We start from the raw sequence: 27533 nt of genomic DNA on the forward strand, positions 1-27533 counted from the left end.
CCCAACATTCTTATTATAGTAAAGCGCTCAATAAGTACTGTTGAATGAATGAATACGCTTGAATGAATGAGACTGTGAGCCCGTCACGGGGCAGGGATGGTCTCTATCTATTGCCCAATGGTCCATTCCAAGCGCTTAATTCAGCGCACACAGCCGGCGCTTAATAAATTCCCAACATTCTTATTATAGTAAAGCGCTCAATAAATATGAATGAACGAACGAAGGGGGAGGAGGGGCCGCGCAGGCGCACGCCGCGCCGGGCTGTCGCGCGCCCCGCGCGGCTCAGCCAATGAGGACGCGCGGCGGGGCGGGCGCCGGCCAATGAGGAGGCGTTTCGGGCCGGTCTCGCGCCGCTGCGTCCCCTCCCCCCTCCCCCCTCCGCCCTCCGCCCTCCGCCCTCGATGGGCAGCGCGTCGTCGGTGCTGGGCCCGGCGGGCGAGGCCTATGGCGGCGGGGGCGGCGGGGGCGGGGACGGGGACCCCTGCGACATCCCGGTGGAGGTGAGGCCCAAGGCCCGGCTGCTGCGCGGCCCTTGCCGCCGGGGCCCCGCGGCGCTGGCGGGGGCCAGCTTCCGCTCCACCGCCTCGTCCGGGCCCGAGGCCGACGGCGCGGCGGCCGAGCTGGACCGGCTGAGGAAGGACTACGACGTCCTCCGGCAGGGCCGCAGCCGGGAGCTGCAGGCCCTGGCGCGACGCGAGGACCGCCTGCACTGCCACAACAAGCGCCTCAGGGCCGAGCTGCAGGTACACGCGCCCCCACGCCCTGTTGGTCATCCGCCCCTTCATTCGTGCATCCTCCTCCCCACCCCCTCCACATTCGCTCATTCCGTCCTGCGTTCATTCCTTCACAGCCCCCACCCCATCGCCACTCATTCATTCAGTCCATTCATTCATTCATTCGCAGCCCTGCACCCCATCGCCACTCATTCATCCAGTCCTTCATTCATTCACTCACAGTCCCCACCCCATTGCCATTCATTCGTTCATTCAGTCCTTCATTCGTTCACCTTCCCCAGCCCCATCGCCATTCATTCATTCAGGCCTTCATTCATTCATTGTCATCTCCTGTTAGGAGAAGCAGCGTGGCTCAGTGGAAAGAGCACGGGCTTTGGAGTCAGGGCTCATGAGTTCGAATCCCAGCTCTGCCACTTGTTGGCTGTGTGACTGTGGGCAAGTCACTTAACTTCTCTGTGCCTCAGTTCCCTCATCTGTAAAATGGGGATTAAGACTGTGAGCCCCACGTGGGACAACCTGATTCCCCTATGTCTACCCCAGCGCTTAGAACAGTGCTCGGCACATAGTAAGCGCTTAACAAATGCCAACATTATTATTATTATCCCCCCAGCCCTATTGCCATTCATTCATCCAGTCCTTCATTCATTCACATCCACCACTCCCTTGCTCTTCATTCATTCATTCACAGTCCCCACCCCATTGCCATTCATTCGTTCATTCAGTCATTCAGTCCTTCATTCGTTCACATCCCCCAGCCCCATCGCCATTCATTCAGTCCTTCATTCATTCTCACCCCCCCCCCAGCCCTATTGCCATTCATTCATCCAGCCCTTCATTCATTCATTCACATCCACCACTCCATTGCTCTTCATTCATTCCTTCATTCATTCATTCACAGCCCCCCACCCTGTCGCTATTCATTCATACAGTCCTTCATTCATACACATCCCCCAGCCCCATCGCCATTCATTCAGTCATTCATTCATTCGCAGCCCCCAGCCCCATCGCCCTCCATTCATTCATTCATTCACATCCCCAGCCCCATCGACATTCATTCGTTCAGTCCTTCATTTATTCATTCACATCCCCCAGCCCCATCGCCATTCATTCATTCACACCCCCCCAACCCCATTGCTTGCCATTCATTCATCAATTCCTTCATTCATTCACACCCCCCACCTCATCGCCATTCATGTTTATTGAGCACATCCTGGGGGCTGAATGAATAGTCATTCATATTTATTGAGCACTTCCTGTGGGCAGAGCAGTCATTCATTCATGTTTATTGAGCACTTCCTGTGGGCAGAGCAGTCATTCATTCATGTTTATTGAGCACTTCCTGAGGACAGAGCAGTCATTCATTCATATTTACTGAGCACTCCCTGGGGGCAGAGCGGTCATTCATATTTACTGAGCGCTTTTCATTCAGATTTATTTACTGAGCGCTTCCTGTGGGCAGAGTGTTTTGAAGTAGAGGTGGATGGGCTGGAGGTTCTTGAGAAGTGGGGAGACGGACTGAACTTTTTTAGAGAAACGATCTGGGCGGCAGAATGAAACGTGGACAGAAATAGGGAGAGACGGGAGGCAGGGAGGTCAGCGAGGATCCCCCGATACACAAAACAGCCGTACGGAACATTCCGTAATTCTTCCATTGTGTTCTGATCAAATTATATTAGGAAAACACACACGGTATATCTCCACATTAATGCATCTTTTCAAAATAAAGGGGAGGTTGAGTTTCTCCTACAATTCGAATTTGCTTTTTGCATAGCTGGCATGAATGTGTAGTTACAAAATAGACGATACTGCAAACGTTCCTTTTCCGTCGGAAAAATAACAAGCTAAACCATTTTAGGCACTTCAGAAAACTTATCAGAAGATATTGCGAGAGAAAGAAAGTGCGTTGGAAGCCAAATATCAAGCAATGGAGAGGGCAGCGACCTTTGAACACGATAGAGACAAAGTCAAAAGACAGTTTAAGGTAAGTTTTACAATAAATTTATCTTCCAAAGTCATGTGAGCTCTGAGTTTAATTTTTTAAAGTAACCGTGGTACGGAGATGCAAAGTAGGAATATGAAGAAACCTGGAGGCACTCTTGCTGTTCAATTCAACTCAATGTCGTTCAGGCCCATTCTTTACAGATTATGGCTGCATGGAGCAGACATTTTTTCCAAGGAATTTTCTGTGAGAGAATGGATTTTTAAAATTCACATCTCCATAGGACAGTACAAACTTTAATCTCAAGCTAACAGCGGAGGTTTCCTCATGCAAACAAGACTTTTTAGAGTCATTTATACTCTTATTTTGTCTCTGAGGAAACCCCGGTGTCAACATTTCTGTTTGTCAGAGAACTTTTCGGGTTCCTACTTATCCCTCTTTCTATCACCTTACCCCACTGCTGTCTGGACGGCCTCAGAGCCGTCTTCACCCATCACCTAGAGAGGCCTGGACTAACTCTCCTGTGAACCCTGGGACTGTTCAACATTATGGGGTCCCTCGTATGATGCATCGTACCATTAGATTATGCTCCGCAAGGCACGTGATGACATTTCGCCAACCTGAGTCAGATGTCGTTGGGTTGTTACGCCTCTCCTTTCTTTTCCCTCTCCCACCCTGCAGCAATTTTGGCTGCAAAGAAGGTGGTGCCTGTCCCCAGTTCCTAGCGCCCGGACCTGTATATGGGCAACAGCCTTTCTCTCCTTCCTCTTCTCTCCAGCCGCTTCGAGGCCTAGTTTTGAGATTGAATAGCGATTGGTTTTTGTGGGGCAGGGGCTGGGAGGCTGTCTTGGGAGCTGGGAAGGCCCAAACACGTCTGTGGGTAGAGGGCAGCAAACCTCGGGTCCGGTTTTCGTCCTGCCGCCCCGGCCAATCCCTCCGCCGTCTCGCTGGGACCTGCCCCCGGGGTGGGCGATCCTCGGGATGGGAAAGGGCTCGCTGTTTAAGGGCGCTGGCTCTGTCCGGGCCTGGCTGGCCGCAGTCCACCAGAGCCAGCGAGTCCCCGATGTCATTGTCACTTGTTCCTGCCTTGGTCCACTCCCTCCCCTGCTCCTCTCTTCTTCCTGAAGTTTGGGTGGATGAGGAGTGGGAAGGGGTGGGAAGACGAGGGATAGTTGGGTGAGATGGGAATGCGGTGGCTTGATCTGAGCTCCCTGCCCTCTATCACCCTCACCGGCGTTATTTCCTTCTGTCTTTCCCTCCTTCCCTTCCTGTCTCTAATCCTCTCCACTGGCCCACCTCCCTTCCGTCCTCCTCTGTTGGACATGGAGTTTTCGGGACGTGGAAGAAAGGGAAGGTCAGCAGGTAGACGACCAAGATCGGGGACCGGCATGAAGTGGGGCTGAAAACCGAGAGGATGAGGCAGCTGAGTTGCACATACCCCAGGGAGGGGCAGGGCTGAGGAGGAAACAGCCTCTTCCTTTCAGCCTGCTTTTCTCTTCCCTCCCCCTCACCTCTTCCCAGGGGCAGGTGGGAAGGGGACTGGCTACCCCCGCCTCCTCAGCAGACGCCCGGCCGCACAGCCACCCCCTTCTCTACTTGAGCCTCCCCTTGGGTGACATTGTCTTCCCCCGAGCCCCATCTTTCTTGCACCCATTGGCGGTCTGGGGAAGAGAAAAGAGCGGCAGGAGAAGCACGAAGCGAAGCAGTGTGGCGCAGTGGAATCCCGGCTTTGCCACTTGTCAGCTGTGTGACTGTGGGCAAGTCACTTAACTTCTCTGTGCCTGATTACAGCCTGATTACCCTGTATCTATCCCAGCGCTTAGAACAGTGCTCTGCACATAATAAGCGCCTAAATGCCACCATTATTAGAACGCAGGCCTGGGTCCCGGGCTCTAATCCCGGCTTCGCCACTTATCTGCTTGGTGACTTTGGGCAAGTCGCTTCACTTCTCTGCCTCAGTTACCAGTCTGTAAAATGGGGGTTGAGACTGTGAGCCCCCCATGGAACTGGGGCTGTGTCCAACCTGATTTGCTTGCATCCATCCCAGGGCTTAGTACGGTGCCTGGCACGTCTTGTCTTCTGCTGTCGAGTCGTCTCCGACCCAGAGACGCGATGGACACATCTCTCCCAGCACGCCCCACCTCCATCTGCAGTCGTTCCGGTAGTGGATCCTTAGTGTTTTCTTGGTAAAAATACGGATGTGATTTACCGTTGCCACCTTCCGCGCAGTAAACTCGAGTCTCAGCCCTCGACACTCTCCCGTGCCGCTGTTGCCCAACACGGTTGAGTTTTGACTTGTAGCAGATTGCCTTCCACTCCGCTAGCTACTGTCCAAGCTAGAAACGGAATGGCTATGCCTCTCTTCGACTTTCCCTCCCGCAGTTAAGACTAAAAGAGTCCTGGAAATCCCAGGCGTGACCCGCAGAGGGGGCCTGGCACATAGTAAGTGCTTAAAAATTACCACAGTTATTATTATTATTAGAAATAATAAGAGCACTACAAGGGGAGTGGGGTGACAACCACTACCACATTCCCAGAAAACTCCTGTGGGCTGCAGAGGACCCCACTGCCAGGAATTAGGATGGGAGCAAATCGCAGTGAGAGGGGAAGGGTACTGGCACGTGGGGTTTGAACCAGTGACGATGGGCATTACAGTGTCAGCGTATTCGATCCAGTGGCGATGGGCATTACAGTGGCAGCTCCTGTGACTAGGGGCCATCCCCTGTCCGAGGCCCTGAGCTTCAGCCCCTAAAGCTTCTGCAGGCTCAGGGGAGCTCAGTCATTAACTGTGAGAAAGTCACTTCACTTCTCTGTGCCTCATTTACCTCATCTGTAAAATGGGGATTAACTGTGAACCTCACGTGGGACAACCTGATTACCCTGTATCTACCCCAGCGCTTAGAACAGTGCTCGGCACATAGTAAGTGCTTAACAAATACCAACATTATTGTTATTATTATTATTATTATTATTAACACTCCAGGGCCAAAAAAAACCCAAAACCCGACAATGAGGCAGCCATGAGGAAAGCATGAATGAAGATGAAGCCTTATGCTTTATCACAGCCAAGTTTGATTTTTATTGTCCACGTGTGGGCATTCTCTGGGTCGGCAGGCGACAACCTCGAACTCCTTTGATTCTAGAGCAACCTGAAGACATCAGGAGTTGTTGGTAACACCTCCCTCCCAGGGACTCGTGACCGACGTCTTGATAAGCCTCTGGGTTAGATTACCTAGGGTTCAACAACTGATTTTCATGGATCCTGTTTGGGAGATAGGAGTTAATGAGGGAAGTGGAAATCAGGGAGATTGCAGGAAGTGAGTGAAAGGAGTAATTGCCATGAGTGTTTGGGAATCGCAGAGGATTTCCATGGCTCTGCCCTAATCCTTGCACCCTCCTCCCTCTGTCAACCCGGTTTCTCTTGGCTGCCTAGAATTCCCTTAGGGAATTCTTACTCAGTTGTTGGAACCGGAAAGGATCTTGAGTTCTTGGGATGTATTTTGAGGCCACAGTGGTTCAGAAAAATGTGCTCTCCATGAGGTGAAGGAAAAACGTATTCAAGTTAAAGGGGAAAAAAAAACCCAAACCACCTCAAAAAACTATGTGTTTGTGACGTGTAACTTTTGGTTTTCCTTCTGGTAATTCTTGACATGCTTTGAATAAACCTTTGTGGTTTTGAATTATTCTTTTGTGACAACACTAACACCAATTGAGTGACTAAAAATATCTGGTTTTGTTTAGTAGCAGGTATTTAAAATCAATAATGTGCTCTTTCTCCACTGCTTCAGTGCATTAAATAGTGTCATAGTTCCCGGAAGAGTTAATATTTCCTAAGCATCTAACTGATGAACTTATTTATGCATTGGGGAGAGACTCTCTCATTCCTAAAACAATGTAATGGCTGATTTTTTTTAAAGAAAGGAAAAGTAGTAGAACAGTAATACATTTAAACATTTGGGCTCCTGTTTCCAAATTCAAAAGATGTAGTGAGTGTAATTTTCAGTGGTGGGAAAAATTAAACTTAAAAAATAAAAAAAAACCACGTTTTCTTTCAAAGATTTTTAGGGAAACTAAGGAAAATGAAATCCAGGATTTATTAAGGGCCAAGAGAGAACTAGAGAGAAAGCTTCAGAGGCTGCAGTCCCAAGGTATTCAAGTGTTTGATCCCGGAGAATCCGATTCAGATGATAACTGCACAGATGTCACTGGTAAGAATTTTACACATCGCTGACCATTTTCTGTAAATCTCTATGATTGTAAAGTCATGGTTTCTGTTTTAGCTATGTAAAGCAACAGGAAAAATCATTTAAACATGTAAGAGGTATAAATATCTTTTTAAATCTGCAACAGCCTGTAAATTAAGGGTTTCTAAAACTTCCATTGTCATCATTAATGGTATTTATTGAGGCTTACTGTATTCAGAGCACTCTCTTGAGTGCTTAGGTGAGGATAGTACAACAGAGTTGGTAGACGCATTCCCTTCCCACAGTGAGCTTCCAGTCTTCCATCAGTAGTGCAATAGTCCTATTGGTATTTGTGATATTAAACATTATGAAGAAAATAGAGAGGAGTTCTCGTTTTATCATCACTCTTCCTGCATTTAATCTTATGCTTGGTTTCCTTTCCTCTGATTTGTCCCTTTACCTTTGCTGTAGAAACTGGGTTCCAAGTTGAGGGGTTATATCAAGTGCTACTTGGTGGTATTCTGATCTTTCTCGTCCTCGTACATGGTATTTACTGAGCACTCACTGTGTGCAGAGCACTGCACTTATGCGTTTGGGGGAGTACATTGCAACCGAATTGGTAGGCGTGTTCCCTGCCCGTAAGGAGCGTACAGTCTAGAGGGGGAGACAGACATTTAAATAAATTACGGATAAGTATGTAGGTGCTGCGAGGGAAGGGATGGGGGGACTATCAAGGACTTAAAGGGACCAGATTCAAGTGCATCAGCAGAGCAAGAGCTGTGCAATTTTTAGATACTAGAAGTTTCTTGTATAGTTCTTAGGTGGACACTATATCAGAGAATTAGAGAGCATTCAGATGTTTTCATCGTGATTTGTCATTTGCTCCTGGCCTGACTGAGTGAGACGCCAAGGGAGGCCATTTGTAGTCTCTGCTATAAGCAGGACCTGGAAGCTGGCTGGGCAGGGATGAGTGTAGCTCTAAGTTTCCCTTTCCCTATTCTGGGGATATCAATAAATGGGTAGTCAGAATATAAGCAACCTGACTGCCAGCCTTCTAAAAACTGTACAATACGAAAAAGAATTGTTTATTAAAGATATGGGGGAATATTTAAGGCAGGTCAGCCTCTCTGTACCTCAGTATTCTAGTTTCATTGTAATATAACATTAGGAACGTTACGAAGAATATCAAGAAAATGTCTCTCCTGCCCAGTCTGTCAGCTCCATAGGGACAGGGACTGCGTACAACCTAACTCCTCTCTATCCCAGTGCTTAGAACAGTGCTTGGCACAAAATAAGCACTTAAGTGTGATATATCTGAATCCAGATTTATTTGAACTGACACTCTTACTTTGAAATTGTATAAATAACCCCGTCAGTTGGAAGCAGCTTTAAAATCCTGGTATGGGGTGGAAACTTCTTCGTCTAGAAATACTTTTTTTCTTATGCCTTACCGTTCATTTCTTTTCCTTTGTCATCCACCACTTAGTACAGTGCCTTGAACAAAGTAAGAGCTTAAGAAATAATTATTATTATTGTCAGTTTCAATTTTGAATGAATTTGAATGGGGTGCTCATTAAAATGAGGGTTGATTTGGCCTAGTTTTAAGTTGATATAGAATCAATCAGTAGTATTTACTATGTACTTACTCTGTGCAGAGCACTGTACTAAGCACTTGGGAGAGTATAATATAATCAAGTTAAACAGTGCCACTTTTACTGACACCTTTCAAATTACTCGGAATTCTTGTAATCATTTTGGTTGGGAAATTTTCTTGATGTTGTCTATAGGTATGTACTAATTAATACAGTTCTTAGGCGTCTTTTCCTAAATTCTGACAAAGGTTTTCTGAGAGGCAAAAAAAAAATTTGTTACTGTCAGCTATGTCTAGGTGGTGTGTAGTTGGTGCCCAGGCATATTAATACTGGCTTACCGGCAGTCATAGAGTAGATAAAAAATACTTTATTGAGTGCACAAAACCAAAAACCTGAGGTGAACAGGGAAGCTGGAGTTGCAGTGTTTATAGTAAATGACAGGGAACGTGTCTGTTAACTGTCGTACTCTCCCAAGCACTTAGTAGTGTGATCTGCGCACAGAAAATGCTCAATACCATTGATTGATTGCATGAAGCACGATTGTATATTTTCCCTGGAAGAAAATATTTTTTTCTCCTTCTTCAAAGCTACTGAAACTCAGTGTGACTATTGGCCTGGAGGAGCCTTGGGAAGTGAGCCTTCAATGGGCAGTATGATGCACCTTCAGCAATCTTACAGAGGACCTGAATTTGCCCACAGTTCTATAGATGTGGAGGGACCATTTGCAAATGTTACTAGAGGTAAGGAAAACCATTCTTCTGATAAATTCTTAGCAGTGGGTAAGCCTACATCGTAATCTCAGTTTACTGGATGTGAATTATCTGTGTTCCAGTTTAACTGTGCCCTTCCCTCTGCTGGGGGAGAAAGATGGTGTAGTGCTGTGCTTGAGCACCAGGTTTCCGCCTTTCACCACAGAATCAGGGTGTTGAATTAGGCGAACACGGTAAAAATAAAAAAAAACAACCCCTTGGCTTGGAAGTGCTGCCCAAAGAGCTGTTATAGTGGGGGACCTGAATGCCTGAATTTCCAACATTCACAGTGAGGATATTCCAAGCCCTGATCAACCCTGTGATCCTCACTGTGAATTTTGGAAATTCAGCCGTTCAACTGCCCCGCTGTGTCAGCTCTTTGGGCAGCACTTCCCAGCCAAGACGTTTTTTACTTTTACCAGGGAGTTTGGAATTTCTTCAAGTCAGGTGTGCCCAAACTAGCGGGCTCAGAGGTGCCGAGAGATGGGTCTTGTGAGGGTGCTAGGTGACTCCTGGGCTATTGGAATCCCTCCTCCATCTTTGGGGCTCTGGGCATCGGAGATTTCTCTTCTCTCCCTCCCCCCACATTGGCTTCCACCATTCTTAAATTATACAATTCATAGTCTGGGTTGAGCAGCATCACCATCCAAGTCAATCATAGCAACAAATATGAGCTAGTATGTGTAAAATCACACTAATTTCCATAGACCCTCATGGTAAGATGAGTATGAAACAGTTCTTGTAGTGACCTTAGGCGAAGGCCTAAGGTAAAGTGGTATTTTCTTTTGTTTGCAGATGACTGGGATGCTGCCGTAGCTAGTTTATTACAGGTTACTCCGTTGTTTTCACATTCTCTTTGGAGTAACACAGTAAGGTGCTATCTCATCTGGACAGATGAAACACAACCTGAAGTGGACATTTTTCTCAAGGTGAGATTGTTAGAAAAGGTATACTCACTGATGTAGAGTTCATCATATCATTTTCTCCTTTGATATTCATATGAACCAAGTAAGGGTTATCTAAAAAGTTATATGAATACCTTCTTGGGATTCAGAGGAAAGAATTAGCAATCAGTCATATTTATTGAGCACTTATGGTGTGCTAAGCCCTGTTCTAAGCATTTAGGAAGGGATGATACAACAGAGTTGTCAGACATAGTCCCTGCCCACAACGAAATAACAGTCTAGAGGGCGAGACAGACATTACTAAAAAATGAATAATAATAAAAAATAGCAGACATCTATTTTATTCATGGAAATCTGTACTTGCGTTACGGAAATGGAGGAAGCGGAACAGTGCTGTATTTTCATCACCTGAAGTTTTCCTTGTACATCTAATTATCCACTTACGCTTATGAGACAGTCATTTTGAATCATTACTTTTGATTCAGAGGGAGACACTCATATGCTCCCTGCTAGAATTATTTCAATTGCACATTCATAAATGAAGCAGGTTGGAAATTGGAATACGAGTGACCTTGGTCTCAACCCCGGTGGATGAGACAGAATTCTAATCGCCTGTGAAGTGTGTTTTGTTACCGAGATCGTTCTGGGTCTTCTCTCAGTTTTATTGATACAGTTCATTGAATCAGTGACTCAATGCCAGTTTAGTCAGGAGGCGATGGAAAATTCCTCCTTCGTCTTAGATGTGAAATTTGTTAGACGGCCCATGTGTTTGTAGTTGCTAAGAGTGTATATACTGCACAGTGATATTGCACTGCCCTCAGTTGAAAGCTTCCACTTCTGAGTAGATAGTGTTGATTTTTTTTTTAAGGCTTCATAAACGCCCTGTCCCTAAATTCATTCTGGGATGGTCAGTCAGAAAATCCTATTTACTGAGTGCGTACTGTGTGTAGAGCTCTGAAGCGCGCGCCTGGGAAATGACAACACAACAGTATAACAGACACATTCTCTGTTATGGCAGACTGTTCAAAATGGCATTTGATTGATCAAGGCAGATGTTAACATTCTTTGATGAAACTAACTTGTATAGCTTTGCATTTGCTTTTACTACACATATTTAACAGGAAAATATTTGGATCTAGTCCTAAAATAATTCATGTGTAAGGTTTATGTTAAATAGTTTAAAGCCATTTCATGTATAGTACTTTTTTAAAAAAAAACAGAGTAAACTCTTGCTGTAGCACAATTTTTGTCATGGTTGTACTTGCTGCTTTGTTTCTAGTGCAGTGCCAAATTACTCTAAAGAAACAGGATAATTTGTTCAGTTCTAACTTCAAATATAACATTTTATGTTTTTTCCTGGGCTGAAAAAGACATAAATTTACAAGCTTTAAAAGGCTATTTTTCTTACAGTCTATGAAAAGCAGCTTTTAAAAAATAGTGGATCTCCTCATCTTCCCACCCAAATCTATCCTCCCACCCGTCTTTCCTTTCATTGTAGACTTCACCACTATATCATCTCTTTCACACAAGCCTGTAACCTTGGCATTTTCCTCACCTCATCGCCCTCAAATTAAATCACATATTCAGACTGTCACCAAAACCTGTCGATTCTGCCTTCACGACATCACTAAAATCGGCTCTTTCCTCTCCATCCTAACTGCTACTATGCTGATGCAAGCGCTTAGCATATTTCCCCTTGACTACAGCGTCCCTGACCTCCCTGCCTCCTGTCCCTTCCCACCCAGCCTATACTTACCTCTGTTGCCCGGATCGTTTTTCTAAAAAAAAAATTGTCCTCATCATCCCGTTCCTCAAGGACCATCAGTGTTTGCCCGTCCACTTCCACGTCAAACAGAAATGCCTTACCATTGGCTTTAAAATACTCATTCAGCTCGCCCCCTCTCATTGGAACTCACTTATTTCCTACTACAACCCAGGCCACCCACTTCATTTAAACGGCAGTTTAATCACTGTACTGTGATCTTACCTATCGCCCCGCTGACCCCTTGCCCACATCCTTCCTCTGGCTTGGAACTCTCCTCCCCCACCCTCATATGACAGACCACCAATCTCCCCACCTTCAAAGCCTACACTGAGCTATCTCTGGGCAGGGCATATGTCTACCAGTTCTGGTGTAGAGTACTCCCAAGCATTTAGTATAGTACCTAGTAAGCGCTTCAATAAATACCACTGGTTAGGAAAATCACATCTCCAAAAGGCCTTCTGCAACTCAGCCCTCTTTTCCCTTACTCCCTCTACCTTCTGCATAGCCAGGGATCTTGGATCTGTAGCCTTTAAGCATTTGAGAGTCACCCGACCCTCAGACTCTCAGCATTTCTGTACCTATCCGTAATTAATTTTAATGTCTGTCTCCCCCTTGATACTTTAAACTCCTTGTAGTCAGGGAACATGTCTATAAATGCTGTTGAATGGTACTCTCCCGGGTGCTTAGTACGGTGTTCTGCACAACATAAGTGCTAGGTAAATACCATTGATTAATTTATTGTAAACCTCCAAATCAACCTAGAATCTAGCATGCAATTAAAACCAATACTAGTGTGGATCTTTGGTTTTTATAGATTGTATTTTTCAATGTGTTTTTTGACATCTAGGACTACTCGCCGAAACTTCAAAGAATGTGTGAGACAATGGGATACTTCTTTCATGCAATTCATTTTCCAGTAGAGAGTGCAACTCATTACCTCAGTGCAAAAAAATGGGAAATAGAGAAAAGTTCTTTAGTTATTTTGTTCATTCATTTAGCTTTACCAAGGTAAGTTTAATAAACCAACAATTAACTTTTAAGAGGAGAGCTTATATATAGGGACTCCAAATTGATAATATAAGTTTTTATTTGGATTTTTGGAGGGATCGCAGACATTTCAGGCAGTTCCTGTGCTTAGTTGCTACTTTATAACCAAATGGAGTTTTACCTGTTAAAGTGCTTCCTATTTTGTCAGACACCTGGTATCTCTGCCTAGTAGTGGTTTTTAATGGATTTTAAATTGAGTGTTTCATAACCGTATTTGTGTTCTCATATCTCTATTTGTTTCAGCCGTACTAATGTTCTATGAAACATTGCTTCATGCTTTCCATGGTTCTTGGCTGTGTATTGGAGCCAGGGGGATGTTCACTGGTTCTGCTATACCAGACCCCTTGCCTTATAGATAGCTCAATTCCAGCTGAATTAGGGGCTTTAGAGTCTACCTTCTCCGAAAATATTTTTAGCAGTCATCGGGGTCATACCCTTAGAGTAGTCCTGGGGAGCACTTCTGTGTCACTAATTCTAGTTTTCTGCATAATCTATTCAGGTAATGGATTCCCCCTGAATATTCCTTATACTTGGAGTTGAAAATGTTACATGCTTTCTTCCATAGATTTTATAAAGTGGTAGAGGGCTAATAGTTCTTACATTTCAGTACATTGATGTTTTCACTCAAATGATGCCTAGATCTTTAAGGTTCCTAATAAAAATAGATTTTAACATAATTTGAGGCAAGGTTTCTATACCTCCTACAATGTATTTGGAGAAGCAGCATGGCTCAGTGGAAAGAGCACGGGCTTTGGAGTCAGGTCTCATGAGTTCGAATCCCAGCTCTGCCACTTGTTGGCTGTGTGACTGTGGGCAAGTCACTTCACTTCTCTGTAAAATGGGGATTAAGACTGTGAGCCCCACGTGGCACAACCTGATTCCCCTATGTCTACCCCAGCGCTTAGAACAGTGCTCGGCACATAGTAAGCGCTTAACAAATACCAACATTATTATTATTTTTTTTAAAAATCTAGTATGCATAGATTTAGCATTTGTCAGAGTTGGAAAAATCTGGATTTTTGATGCACAAGGAAAATACGGTGCTTATCACTTAGAATGACCAGGATATGTTTGAGTAGGGAGGTGCCTAAGGAAGTCAAAATGCTTGGCATAGTGTTGGTTTCAAAATTTCAGCAGGCTGTCTTGGGCAACATCAAGGTAGCTGACGGTCCTTACTGTAATAACAGCTCTGGAGTCCATGAGATTTCCAGGAGCTGAACTCCCACTAAATGCTTGAATTTAAGCACAGCCTCTCACTCCTCCCCCAGGGCCCCTCATTGCCCACGCAAATCTGGAACATTTCTTGACAGTGTCTCTGTAGCTTGGATGTTCAGAGTTCCCTCCAGAACTATTTTAGTCAATGCCACTTTAACAGATTCAGGACAGAGCAACAAAGTGTAACTAAAGTAGATCTGGAGTGGATTTTGAATATTATTGTTGCATAGAGGCATGTGAACCAGTGTGCACGTACTTCGAACATTGCAGCTGATTTCAGAGCCCTTCGTGGGCATACTGTAGAAGTAATCCCCGCCATGAGACTTACTGGAGTTCCTACTACAGTTGGTTTTGAAGGGAAGAGAAGTTAGAAACAAAAGCGCTGATGGAGAAGGTGAATTTTTTTTCCACATTCTGAAGTATACTTTTTTTTTTCTTTTTGGAAGGGGCGGGGAAGGTGCAGGAAGGGATTGTCTCGGTGTCAGAAAAATAGAGAACATTTTCCCTGCCTCCTTGGTCAGTTCCTTCCTCAAGTTAAATTTAGGAGTATGGGGTTTTCTTTGATGTACCTCCCCGGGCTTCGTGGCAGTGTCGCGCAACTTCCTATAAAATACCCTGTCTTATGTAGGTGTAACTAACTTCTACCTTTGGTCTTATGCTTTATTGTCTTACGCAGAGAGCCTAGATAGCTTGTCTGCCTGGCGACTCTGAAAAGAAGATTGGCTTCTTCCCGTTTTTCTGAAATGCCTCATTTGTCCGTGCTTCATTACGTGAAACTTACTGCAGCCATTTTTGAGGTCTTATAATCCATTAATAAGGACTTTTGAGGTCTTCTAATCATTTTAAAATAACATCATAGTACAGATAAAGAGCTATCCTCTAGCAACACAGAAGTTAATGAATGTATGTTAGTTTTTACTTTGTTCTGCAGGCAATTCTTTTTCTCTCTTAGGTTTTGTAGTAAAATCCATTATTCGGCACTTAGGTTGATTAATAACTATTTGCTACAGCAGTGTAATGTAGCACAAGAAATGCTGATTTCCAATCTAGCTGTTTGTTGGAGGACTGTGAAGAAGCATTTTTAAAAAACCCAGAAGGAAAGCCGCGATTGATTTACCGCCGATTGGAAGATGGCCAGGTTAGCTCAGACTCTGTGCAGCAGTTCGTTGAACAAGTTTGCTACTCGGACCAGGCTAACAAAGCCAAGGTAAAATTTTGTAGAAAGCTGTTACTTTGTTTTTGTTCAGGGACAGTTACAAAATTATATTTTTGGATGTTTCATTCCTGCTGTAACCAGCCTCCCACCCACCTACCGTGGACCCCCTAATTTTAGATGAGAAGGGTGTGATTTTTGTGTGTGTGTGAGCTGTGAGGGTGAAATTTGATAAGGTGATTGCATAACGTGATTGGGAAACAGCAGTCCCCTCCCTGCTATTTCGGGATCTGCAAAATGGGATCAGCAGGAGGGTGGGGGAAGTTGGTGCAGACACCTTGGCCCCCTGAGGGGCCTCCTTGGAATGAGAAAGGAAGTTAGAGCTGGACGTTCTGGGGGGGGGAGGAACAACTGTCCCCAAACCTCTGCCCCTGCCCCAGGGCCATGTGCAGTTAGTTGTTCATTCTTGGACTCCGATTTGATTCTGGGAGAGATGACCTATTAGGAGAGCCTCACAATTTCTATCCCCATCTCAGAATCCCAACCCTTAGGCTGAATGTTGCTGTTTTTAAAGTCTTATTTTTCCAGCGAAGCAGTGTTAAGTGAATCCAGTTTCCCTCTTAAGAAGTAGTTAAAGTTAAATAGGTAGAATTAGGTTGTAGGGAATTTTTAGTGCCAGCCAAAAAGTTATTCAGTGTAAGTTTGAAATAATTATAAGCAGTGGTGATGATTCACCAGTTATAATTGGGAAACTTGGTTTAATCAGGCAGTCGACCAAAGGTTCTTGTCGAGTGCTTAGTAATTGAGTGCTTACTGAGTGCAGGGCACTGTACTATGTCCTCGGAAGAATACAATACAACAGAGTTGGTAGATGTGATCCCTGCCCACAAGCAGCTTTGAAATAGTGGAATGAGAGTGGATTTTCCAGCTGCTCCTCTTACCATTTTGGTTGTGGCAAAATAGTATAATTTGGTGAAAATAATTGTGATATTTGCTAAGCACTTAATAGATACCAAGTACTGTTCTAAGGACTGGGGAAGGCACAAGGTAATCCAGTTGGACATAATCCCTGTCTCTCATAGGATGCACATTCTAAAGGAGAGGGAGAATAGCATTTAATCTCCATTCTTCAGAAGAAACAGGCAAGGAGAAGTAACTTGCCCAGGGTCACACAGCAGGCCAGTGGCTGAGCTGGGATTAGAACCTGGGCCTTCTGATTCTTAGGCCCACGCTCTTTCCGCTCGACTGTGCTTCTTCTCAGTATTGGACAACTTTAAACAAATAGGTTCTCTAATAGATCAACAACATAATAATGAAACAATTTGCTTTCAATTTGTTGAAATTGAATACAATTGGTATTCTTTGCTTGGGTAAGATTAGCAGTGGTCTTCTCTATATCAGTCCTCTGCCTTCTTTGGGTCTCTCATCACCTTTACTGCATTGTTTTTCACCTTTCAAGTGCTATCTGAAAACCTAAAAAGTATTTTTTTCTTGCATGCATTCTCAAGATTGGCCATTTGACAAATGCTATGTGATATATGCAGTGTGGCTCAGTGGAAAAAGCACGGGCTTTGGAGTCAGAGATCATGAGTTCGAATCCCAGCTCTGCCACTTGTCAGCTGTGTGACTGTGGGCGAGTCACTTCACTTCTCTGTGCCTCAGTTCCCTCATCTGTAAAATGGGGATTAAGACTGTGAGCCCCACGTGGGACAACCTGATTCCCCTATGTCTACCCCAGCGCTTAGAACAGTGCTCTGCACTTAGTAAGCGCTTAACAAATACCAACATTATTATTATTATATATGGATTGTTTTTAGTGTTTTTTGCTTTCAAGCTGTCTCTTTTTATTTTTGGTCCAGCATTATGGTTTTCTAATGTCTCATTCTCATCCGTGTACCTTTTTACATTGCATAATACAGTTGCATGCAGTTAAGTGCTAAATACTTAAGTATTTAAGTATTTAAGTCAATACTCATTACTAAGTTCTCTTTTTAAGTGTCATGCAATTCTTTTCCTTTCTGGTATTTTTTTTCCCCAGTTCTTTTTTTTTCCATGATTTGTTTCCCCCCTCCTCCTTTACAGGCTTTTTCTGTCTCTGTCATCTCTTGTTGCAGAGGGAGCAACCTTCTTTCTTGTATTTTGGTTGTAATTTCCATTATTTTGTTTTCCCTATCATTTGACACCTTTTTTCCCTAATGAATTTGTCTTCTCACCTCAGCTTTATGTCACCCTGGCTAATTGGGCATTGCTTCTAAAATGCAGATTTCATCATTGCTTCAGACATTCTGAAATCACTCCCAGAAGTCATCGCCATCTCTGATCTAAATTAGTTTTGGATACTTATTCCACTTGTTAATGCCCTGCGATATAAATATTATTCGTTGACCAGTTATGCCACTCATTTTCATAACTTAATTTCACTCTGTTTTCAGATCATTGATCATCAAGGAGAACCTGCAGAAGGCGCTTATAAAACCTACACTTATGTGGAAAGCATTATTAAGCAGGTAAACTTGTAAGGTGGAATATTTTAAACTATTTGGGTCTTAAGTGTTAGCCTGCTGTTTGCCATAAAAAGTGAGCTTTTAAGAAAAGGTCAGTTGAATAGTTTTGGAAGTAGTAGATCTGTGCTAACAGGGTAACCGGTACCCTAAAAGGCCATGCGTCTCTCTTGCCTATTTCCATGGGGATGTTTGAAGGATATGTAAAGTATTTATAAAGTTTAAATTCTTCTTTTGCCAGAAGAATTGTTTTGGCAGCAGCACATCAAGTCATTGGCAAGCTATGCTAGTTAACTTTCATTGAGAAAGTGAAGTGTGTAACCATATGCTATGGAAAACTATTGAATTAAATTAATAGGGACTAACCTGAGCAGTTTAAAGAAAATAGGAATCTCAAGGGACAAATGGGCTTCAGAAGCCATCTTCAAGACAGTGAAAGCAGAAAAACTGGGCTGGTTTTTATGGACTATCTAATAGTTGGATAGAGTTTTTTATAATAAAAGGATGCACCCAGTTCTGCCAGCAGATGTTTTCTATGTATGTTTTGTCTAGACCGCCCTACGGATTGCTCTTCTGTCAATGTGAGTCTGACATATTATTTGAGAAAATGCTTGTCGGCATGCACAAATGACTGGGCACAGTGTCAAAATGCATGAGTGTTGTAGCTTGAAGTTTTGCAAGAGGACAACCCCTGTGTTTTAGGAGAACTGTTCATATTTGGAATTACATGTTTTTCCCCCCAATAAGAAAAAAAAATTAATTTTTTTAACATAGGAATGAAGGGTACACTTCAGTAAATTAAACAAGTTTAACTCAAAATGAATTTTAATAAACACTCCATAAGTGGTACAGAAATGTGACAGAGTGTTGAATTATTGCCAATTCACATTTAACCTAAGCAAACTTGGAACAAACTTAAAATACCTGACTATTCCTCAATTGTTCCAAAGCCCCAAGAGAATGGAAAAAAAAAACTATCTGGTGTAACACTATAAAACTACAGCCTTTAATTAATGGAAAATAGTAGTTCTTCTATTGGGAAATTTTCTATAGAGGAGCTGGTTTAAACCTGACCTTATATGTGATTCAGCAAGTGAAATGCATGTATATTTTCTCTGATTTCAGGGAAAATATCATCATTACTAACTGGGCCTTCCATTAGCACCTGAAATTAAAGCCACATATTAGATAACACTTACTGTCCAGAATGATAGAAACGTATAATCGACTCCTTATTTTTTATTCAGAGCATGGATTCGATGGAAGTGTACGTTTTTGTTTCAGTTGTTAAGGTGGCACCTATATTACTTGATTCATTTACTCTTGTGGTTTAGGACTTACTGGGCTTTGAGAGCTCAGATCTGGAAATGAAGAAATCAAATACTGAAGGAGATTCTGTCATCCCAGAAGAGGAAGATTACGGAGATGTTCTTTGGGATGTACATGATGAACAGGAGCAGATAGAAGCTTTTCAGCAGGCTTCTAATTCAACATACGAGCTGGGTTTTGAGAAAGTGAGTTGGTGGAATTATGTGGAGATTAATGGGCTCTGATTTTTCTGTCGCTTCGCTAAAGATTGAGCTCTATTCTTGGACCTGTCACCAGTATACTCTATATGGCCTTTGATAAATGAGGTAGACTTCTACCTCTGTTTCTGAAACTGAGACTGAAACCTGATTTGGGATCATTAAGAGGATTCATGAGCTATTGAGTGAAAAAGGCTTTTTACTTGGTAGAATCTCAACTTTGTAATGCAAAAATATTAAATACTCATAGAGTACCCGGCATTTTATTTAGGCCTCACTAACAATCCCATTTTAGACTGGTTGTAGTAGCTGCAAAAATGTGTACTCTTGTATCCTGTGAAATGAAGAGTTTTGAATTATTGATGGATTTGTTATCTTTTCTGATAATTCACTTGATTGTATTGTGCTTTTTAAAAACTTGAAGTAGTGTTTGAGCGCTTGCTTTATTTTTATGCATGTATTTTTGGTCTATTTCATCTATAGTATTACCAGCGCCTCAATGACCTAGTGGCAGTCCCAGCTCCTATTCCACCTTTACTTGTTACCGGAGGACCCGGCTCTGGAAAGTCCCTCCTGCTATCAAAATGGTTTGTTTAGGATTATTTCAATTACAGAGCTTGCTGGAAAAATGCGTCTTCACTAAATTAGCCACAGAAAAATTAAAGGGAAAAAATGTGTTAAGATTTAGGAGTATCTTAAATGCATGCATCAATTTTCCATAATTCTAGCTCCCGGTCCATGAGACCCATCACATAAATCACTATCTCATTTAGCAATAAGTTTTTGGCATAGAAATTGGGACAACTCATGGGAGATGATATTCAATCTGTAAATTGTGTTTATTGAGTGCGTACTGTGTGCAGAATACTGTTCAAAGAGTACAATATAACAGTTGTTAGTTACCTTCCCTCCAGTCTAGAGGGGGAGACAGACATTAAAATAAATTATGGATATGTACATAGGTGTTGTGGGGTTGGGGAGGGGTGAATAAAGGGAGCAAATCCAAGTTCAAGGGCCATACAGAAGGGAGTTGGAGGAGAGGGAATGAAGGCTTAGAAAGGCCTCTTGGAGAAGAGATGCTTTTAATGAGGTGGGGAGAGTATTTGTCTGTCGAATTTTATTTGTCAAATATGAAGAGGGAGGACTCTCCAGGGCAGAGGCAGGAGGTCAGCAGTGATTATCTTGTTTCTACCCCAGCGCTTAGAGTAGTACCTAACTCATAGTAAGTGCTTAACAAATACCATTAAAAAAGATAGATGAAATCGAGGGACAGTGTGTAAGCTGGCATTAAAGAAGTGAAATGTATGAGCTGGGTAGTAGTAGGAGAGCAGAGGGATAAGGTGGGAGGGCACAAGTGATGGAGTGCTTTAAAATCAATGGTAAGGAGTTTGATGTGGAGGTGATAGGCAACCACGGAAAGGTTCTTGAATGGGGACACATGGACTGAACGTTTGGGCAGAAAAATGACCTGGGCAGCTGAGTGAAGCATGGACTGGAGTGGAGAGATACAGGAGACGGGTAGGTAAGGAAACCGATACAATAATCAAATCAGGTTAGGATGAGTGTTTGGATTCACGTGTAGCATTTTGAATGGCAAGGAGAGGGCAGATTTTAGCTATGTTGTGAAGGGTGAACTGATAGTATTTAGTGATAGATTGAATATATGGGTGGATTGATTGAGCTGAGTCGAGGACAACGCCAAGGTTACGGACTTTTGAGACAGGACGGATTTTGGGATTGTCTGCGGTGATGGGAAAGTCATGGGGAGGGCAGGGTTTAGGTGGGAAGATTAGGAGATGACATAACTGTGGTAACATTTTTGGGGAATCTTTGAATCTAACTAAAACACTTTCTTATCCTCCACAGGATTCAACTGCAACAGAAGCACGCCCCTAACACACTAATTCTTTATCATTTTGTGGGGAAGTCCATGTCTACCAGTTCAGAGTCTGCCTTGATAATTAAACGATTAATCTTAAAGGTACTTTTATTTAATGTCACTAGTCACTTTCTAATGCACACACATATATTTCTAGTATGTGCATATAACATATATATTTAAATAGCTTAACATTACATTTTTTGTATTTTTAAACAAGGTGAAAAACATAGTAAGTGGCTGATAGATCCCCTCCCAGTAAATAGAAGAGTAATCCTGTCAGTGAATTTTGAGAATTTTCCTCATATTATATTCCATATAATCCTAAACCATTTAAAAATATTCTCAGCGTAATACTGATCCTGTTGCCACTGTATTTTTTCCCCCTTGGGAGGAAAAAAAGAGAACTCTATTCCAGCAGCTATAAAATTAAGGCTGCAAACTGAGACCCATGAGGTTCTTCAAAGATTTTCCTGTTTTCTAATCTTTTCTAATCACTGGTCTTTTCATGTTCTTTCTCTCCCTAGTCTTTTTTCAGAGATTCCTCAATCTTCCATTGTCTTCCTCCTTTTTTTTTTTCCTAGTCCCCACCTTCCTCATTCCTCTGCTTCCGGTCCCCTCTAACTTCCATTCCCCGAAGGCTACGTTGACCACCCTCCTCGCCCCTGCCTCAATCCATGTCTCCTGGGCCTTACTCTCCTCTTGGCCACTCTGACCCTTGGCCCCACTCTCCCTCCATGTACCCACAACGCCGGTTCTCTGACTCAAGGCCCCATCACCACCTGCTCATCTCTCGCTGATTTCTCTCATCTACTCAGAATGGGATGGTGTGCAGGCAGGGACCGACTCAAAGGTTGAAATGATCATGATTTATGTCTCTCCTTGCAGCTCATGCAGCATACTTGGTCATTGTCTGCTTTAACCCTGGATCCTGGTAAGCTCTTGGAGGAATTTCCTCGCTGGCTAGAAAAACTCTCTGCTCGCCACCAAGGCAGCATTATCATCATTATTGACTCTATTGACCAAATTCAGGTAATAAACTACCTTAATATGTTCAGAACAATCCTATCAATCAGTCGTAGTTATTGAGTGCTTACTGTGTGCAGAGCACTGTTCTAAGCACTTGGGAGAGTACAGTATACCAGAGTTGGTAGGCACATTCCCTGCCTTCAGTGGTCTTAGGGTTTAGACTAAAGATGTAAATACGATTAACGATGACCATAGCAGTCTAGTGACAGATTATGCTGGATGAACATAAAAAATACCCATCCATTAAAAAAATAAAATATAGATTTCTTTTTGGAGGGAAGGAATGTAAAAAAAAAATAATAATGTGACGCTTGACCACTAATTTTCAAGGCAAGGTAATCAGATTTTAATGGCTTTAATGATTAAGAAAAATTTCACTCTTCTGGTAGGGAGTGGATAGTGTTAAAGAACTAGGTTTATCTGTATTTTAGCATCAATAGTGCTTTCTGATTTAGAATCGGTTTACACCTATTCAGATAAAAGGCTGTAGAGTTCCTCCTGTTTCCAATGCCTGGGCAGTAATGGTGTTGATTTATACTATATCCTACCTATATCGGTTTTTATGCCAGCATACTGATTATAACCTATAAGCATTTTTCTGGAATAGTTCATGTAATAGGATTTCATTTTTCCTGACTAATCTATTAAGTCTTCGTTTTAGTAATTTGTTTACTCGAATTCATAGATTGTATTTTTTTTTTGTATTTTTAAGCAAGTTGAGAAACATATGAAATGGCTGATAGATCCCCTGCCAGTAAATGTCAGAGTAATCGTTTCAGTGAATGTCGAGACTTGTCCTCAGGCATGGAGGTATGATAAGCTTGTTTGCTAGGCAGTTGGAAATTTCACCATGTAATTTCATATATATTTGTAATATCTGTTAAGCCGCGAGTTATAGCAACCGTAAATATACTCTGAGTCATATTTGCAGTGGAAACGGCAAGCTGCCTCGGTCCGCACGGGTGGATGCGATCAGCTGAACATATCACTTTTCCATTTGAAGCCCATTTTGGAAGGGCAAGACAACACCCCCCCACCTCCTCCCCCAAGACCATGCCTTCATTTGGATTTCCTTGTATTTTGGGGGGGAGAGAGAAGTAACTTTTCAAACTTCTTGGCTCGACTCTGCCAGTGCTGAGATCCTGGCTGCTCTCTTGAGTTCATCGCCTCTAGAGTAGGCAGCAGCGTGCCCATCCTAAAAACAGCACTAGAGGCAGCCTGAAAAGTACCCATGTGCTCAGGAAAACAAAGGGAAAAACTACCCTACAGATGAAAGGATCCGGGAATGGTGCCAGAAGTGCTCTGGCTATAGGCCGTGTTTGGAAAATTACTGTCTAGAGTAGTGAGACAGTCTTTTTTACCTTGTGCGAAAAATTAACCTCGGGTAGTAGCGCCAGGAAACTGAAACTGCAGTAGAATAATAATGCTGAAAGTCCTGGTAACTAGAGCCGCGACAGTTTTTACTCCCTGGCCTGCTTGTTTTTTCGTTTTTTCACCTGCTCCAGATGAATAAGCAAGTGCTGACTGCCTGTCTGGGATATAGAATGATTATGTTTCCTTTTTTTTTTTATTTGAAAGATTGTGGCCCACCCTTCATCTGGACCCTTTGAATTCAAAGGATGCAAAATCTCTTATTACTGCAGAATGCAACTGTGCAGATATCAAATTGACTAAAGAGCAGGTATATATTCTAAATTTCGAGAGACATGATTTGCAGTTTTAGCTTAACGGGAAATTTTAAAAGAAACTATTAATGCACGTGAGAATAAACTTCTCTCTAATATCGCAATTAAAAATGGATTTGATATATAAATGCAATTGCAGATATTAATGTATGCATCTTCCCATAAATCATCAACAACCCAGAGCAATAAAATACTATAAATTCATAAACACATGACATTGAAAAAGCATGCCTAATGGATGGAGCACGGGCCTGGAGTCAGAAGGTCATGGATTCTAATCCCGGCTTGTCTGCTGTGTGGCCTTGGGCAAGTCTCTTCTCTGTGCCTCCGTTCCCTCATCTGTAAAATGGGCATTGAGACCGAGAGCCCCACATGGTACAGAGACAGTGTCCAACCTGATTTGGATATATCCTCCCCAGTGCTTAATACAGTGCCTGGCACATAGTAACTGCTTAACAAATAGCCTGATTATTACATACTGGTTAAATGTCAACCAACACAGGCTCAGAAACAGTAAAGGAGAAGAGACGGAACAACCATTACAGAAGAATCTTACTCCTTTATGTCTTTTACCCACCCCCTTCCATTTTCTGCCCTTCCCCTCATTTCCCAAACTTGGACCTTGAGAGTGACAGATACGGAACATTATTTTGGGCGGGGGTGTGATGCTTTAAAAAAGCGTTTTAAAAACGTCCCTGAAGTATTGCTAGATTGGATTTATTCTCCTATCCATTTCTTTTAAGGCCCCAACTGGAAAGCATACTAAATTGGAAAGGCATTTCGTCCTGTGAAATAGAACAGCAAGTTACTTAACACTGGTTACGATGTTTAAGATTTATATTTAAATCACTGTTATTCAGAGTTCATAATTTAATGGGGGGTTTTTTTGGGTTAAACTGTTGTAGGAGAAGAAGTTAGAGAGACACTGTCGATCCTCTACAACCTGCAATGCTTTATATGTAACTCTTTTGAGTAAAATGATCACGTGGTAAGTTGAATGTATCTGTTAAGCTTTGAACTATTTTATTGACTTGAAATTTTCAATTTGGGATATTGTCGCTGATTTGGGAGGTGCAGTAACTCTTCTAGGCTACTGCGGCACAATTTCCTACAGTACAGCAGTAACTAGAAAGAACAAAGGAGTAGTTAGTGCGCTGAGAGAATGGAGCTGAAGGTATGATTAAAATGGCCCTTTTGAAATATTAATCATAGGTTTGAATAATCTCTTTAATGAAAATATCTTTTAATAGCACTAATTGCTAACGGAAGCCAGTTCTAGTTAATTTTATTACATTTTAGTTAATAGGGTAATTCAAATTTTATAAAGTTGGACCAATAAGACTCCTATTTTGAGCTTTTTAAGTAACATGAAATAGCCTTTTAAACTTTTATTTTAGGCTATATATTTCAAATCCAAGTTTGAGTTAGCAGGAGACTCTGCAGGGATGAAATGTCCACTAATATTGCTTATAAAGGGAGCCAGAGCAGGGCCTAGTGGATAAAGCATGGGCCTGGGAACCAGAGAACATGAGTTCTAATCCTGGCAACACCATATGCTTGCTTGTGACCTTGGGCAAGTCCCTTAACTTCTTTGTGCCTCAGTTTCCTCGATTGTAAATTGGGAATTCAGTACCTCCCACTCGACCGTGAGCCCCGAGTGAGGTAAGGACTGTGTCCCACCCGATTAACTTGTATCTACCCTAGCACTTAGATCAGTTCTTGACGCACGATAAGTCTTTAATAAAAGCCATGAAATAATAAAAATAGCGGGTTGCTTTGACATTACTTGGGACTTGCGGTGCTGGCCATATTTACAGAAAAGTAGTTTGATATCTTCAGGACTCCCCTTATGTAATGCTTTGCTAAATGTCCATTCCATCAGGGCTGGAAGAGGACGTGATATTGATGAAGTTCTTAAACAGTGTTTCCAGTGTCAAGACACAGTGTCATTATATAGGTTAGTTCTGCAAACAGTTCAGGAGTCCATGATGACTATAAAGGAAAAAGAGCTAATGAAAGAGGTAAGTCCTCATTACACTAACACTTTAATAATAAAGTGTTGCATGGGCCCGAATACATTTTTCAGCACACTGGGGAAATTAAGTAATAAAGGTTTGTGTATATTAAAAGGAGAGGTGGTACGTATTGCTGTTAGTCACGGCACTTATTGTTTTACCTCTTGGAGAACGGGGACAGCAGCTTCTCTCTCGGTAATTTCTAGCGCTTAGACCAGTTCTGTGTTTAAACTAGCAGAAATTAATTCTATTCCATTTGTTGCGAAGATAGAACCGACGGGATTTGGCGGCAGATTGAATACGTGGGTGGAAGGAGAGAGATGAGTGGAGGGCAACGCCAAGGTTATGAGCTTGTGACGTAGGGGAGGATAGTGGTATTGTCTACGGTGAAGAGAAAGGGGATGACAGAGTTCGTGTGGGAAGATAAGGGGTTCAGTTTTGGATGTGTTCAATTTGAGGTGTTGGTGGGACATCCAAGTAGGGATGTCTCAAAGGCAGGAGGTTGCAAAGAAGGAGAGAGGTCGGGGCTGGAGATGTATATTTAGCAGTCACCTACATAGTCATGGTAATTGAAGCAATGGCTTCTCCTAGGGAGTGGGTGTAGAGGGAGAATAGAATTGGACCTAGAACTGAACCTTGAGGGACTCCTATACTCAGAGAAAGAACCAGCAAAAGAGACGAAGAAGGAGAGTCAGAGAGATAGAAGGAGAAACAAGAGAGGACAGTGTCGGTGAATCCAAGGTCAGATCAAGTTTCAAGGAGGAGGGGGGTGATTTACATTGTCAGAGGCGGCGGAGAGGTGTAGGAGGATTAGGATGGAGTAGAGGACATCAGATTTGGCTAGAAGAAGGTTATTGGTTACCTTAGAGAGGGCCATTCCGTGGAGTGAAGGGGGTAGAAGCCAGATTGGAGGCGATCCAGGAGAGAATTGGAGAATAGAAAGTGGAGACAGTGGGCAGAAACAACCCTCTGAAGATGTTTGGAGAGAAATGGTCTGAGGAAGATGGGGCTGTAACTGGAGGGAGCCATGGGGTCAAGTGGGAGGTTTTTTTAGGATAGGGGATGCATAAGCATGCAGCGTGGCTCACTGGAAAGAGCACGGGCTTTGGAGTCAGAGGTCATGGGTTCGAACCCCGGCTCTACCACTTGTCAGCTGTGTGACTTTGGGCAAGTCACTTAACTTCTCGGTGCCTCAGTTACCTCATCTGTAAAATGGGGATTAAGACTGTGAGCCCCACGTGGGACAACCTGATTCCCGTGTCTACCCCAGCGCTTAGAACAGTGCTCGGCACATAGTAAGCGCTTAACAAATACCAACATTATTATTATTATTATGTTTGAAAGCAGTGGCAAAGAAGCTCTTAGAAAGCGAACAGATGAAGATGGCAGATGGCAGGGAAGAAGGGAGGGGGTGAGAATTTTAAAAAGGTATGAAGGGATGGGGTCAGAAGCACAGGTGGAGGGGGTAGATTTAGAGAGGAGGCAAGAGATTTCTTGAGTCACTGCAGGGAACATGAGAGTCAAGAGGGTTTTGGGGGTGATTGGAGAGGAGCAGGGGAGATTTTAGGGAGATCAGTTTTGTCGGTGAAGTATGCAGCCAGGTCATTAGGGGAAA

The 27533-nt window shown here is 43.1% G+C and overlaps 1 protein-coding gene across 1 annotated transcript in view; it reads left to right on the forward strand.

Annotated features, from left to right (window-relative positions):
* Positions 1–401: 401 nt before the first annotated feature.
* NPHP3 (nephrocystin 3) overlaps positions 402–27533 on the forward strand; it is a 41978-nt gene continuing 14846 nt past the window's right edge. Inside the window, exons 1-16 of the mRNA XM_029071397.1 lie at positions 402–743; positions 2590–2715; positions 6731–6881; positions 9037–9189; positions 9994–10127; positions 12716–12876; positions 15181–15337; positions 17716–17790; positions 19119–19298; positions 19794–19897; positions 21177–21291; positions 22078–22221; positions 22931–23028; positions 23797–23899; positions 24809–24891; positions 25786–25924. Of these exons, the coding sequence (XP_028927230.1) occupies positions 402–743; positions 2590–2715; positions 6731–6881; positions 9037–9189; positions 9994–10127; positions 12716–12876; positions 15181–15337; positions 17716–17790; positions 19119–19298; positions 19794–19897; positions 21177–21291; positions 22078–22221; positions 22931–23028; positions 23797–23899; positions 24809–24891; positions 25786–25924 (2265 nt within the window). The remainder of the gene's footprint in view (positions 744–2589; positions 2716–6730; positions 6882–9036; positions 9190–9993; positions 10128–12715; positions 12877–15180; positions 15338–17715; positions 17791–19118; positions 19299–19793; positions 19898–21176; positions 21292–22077; positions 22222–22930; positions 23029–23796; positions 23900–24808; positions 24892–25785; positions 25925–27533) is intronic.

The sequence above is a fragment of the Ornithorhynchus anatinus genome, chromosome 8 (genome assembly GCF_004115215.2).
Source record: "Ornithorhynchus anatinus isolate Pmale09 chromosome 8, mOrnAna1.pri.v4, whole genome shotgun sequence".
Taxonomy (NCBI): Eukaryota; Metazoa; Chordata; class Mammalia; order Monotremata; family Ornithorhynchidae; genus Ornithorhynchus; species Ornithorhynchus anatinus.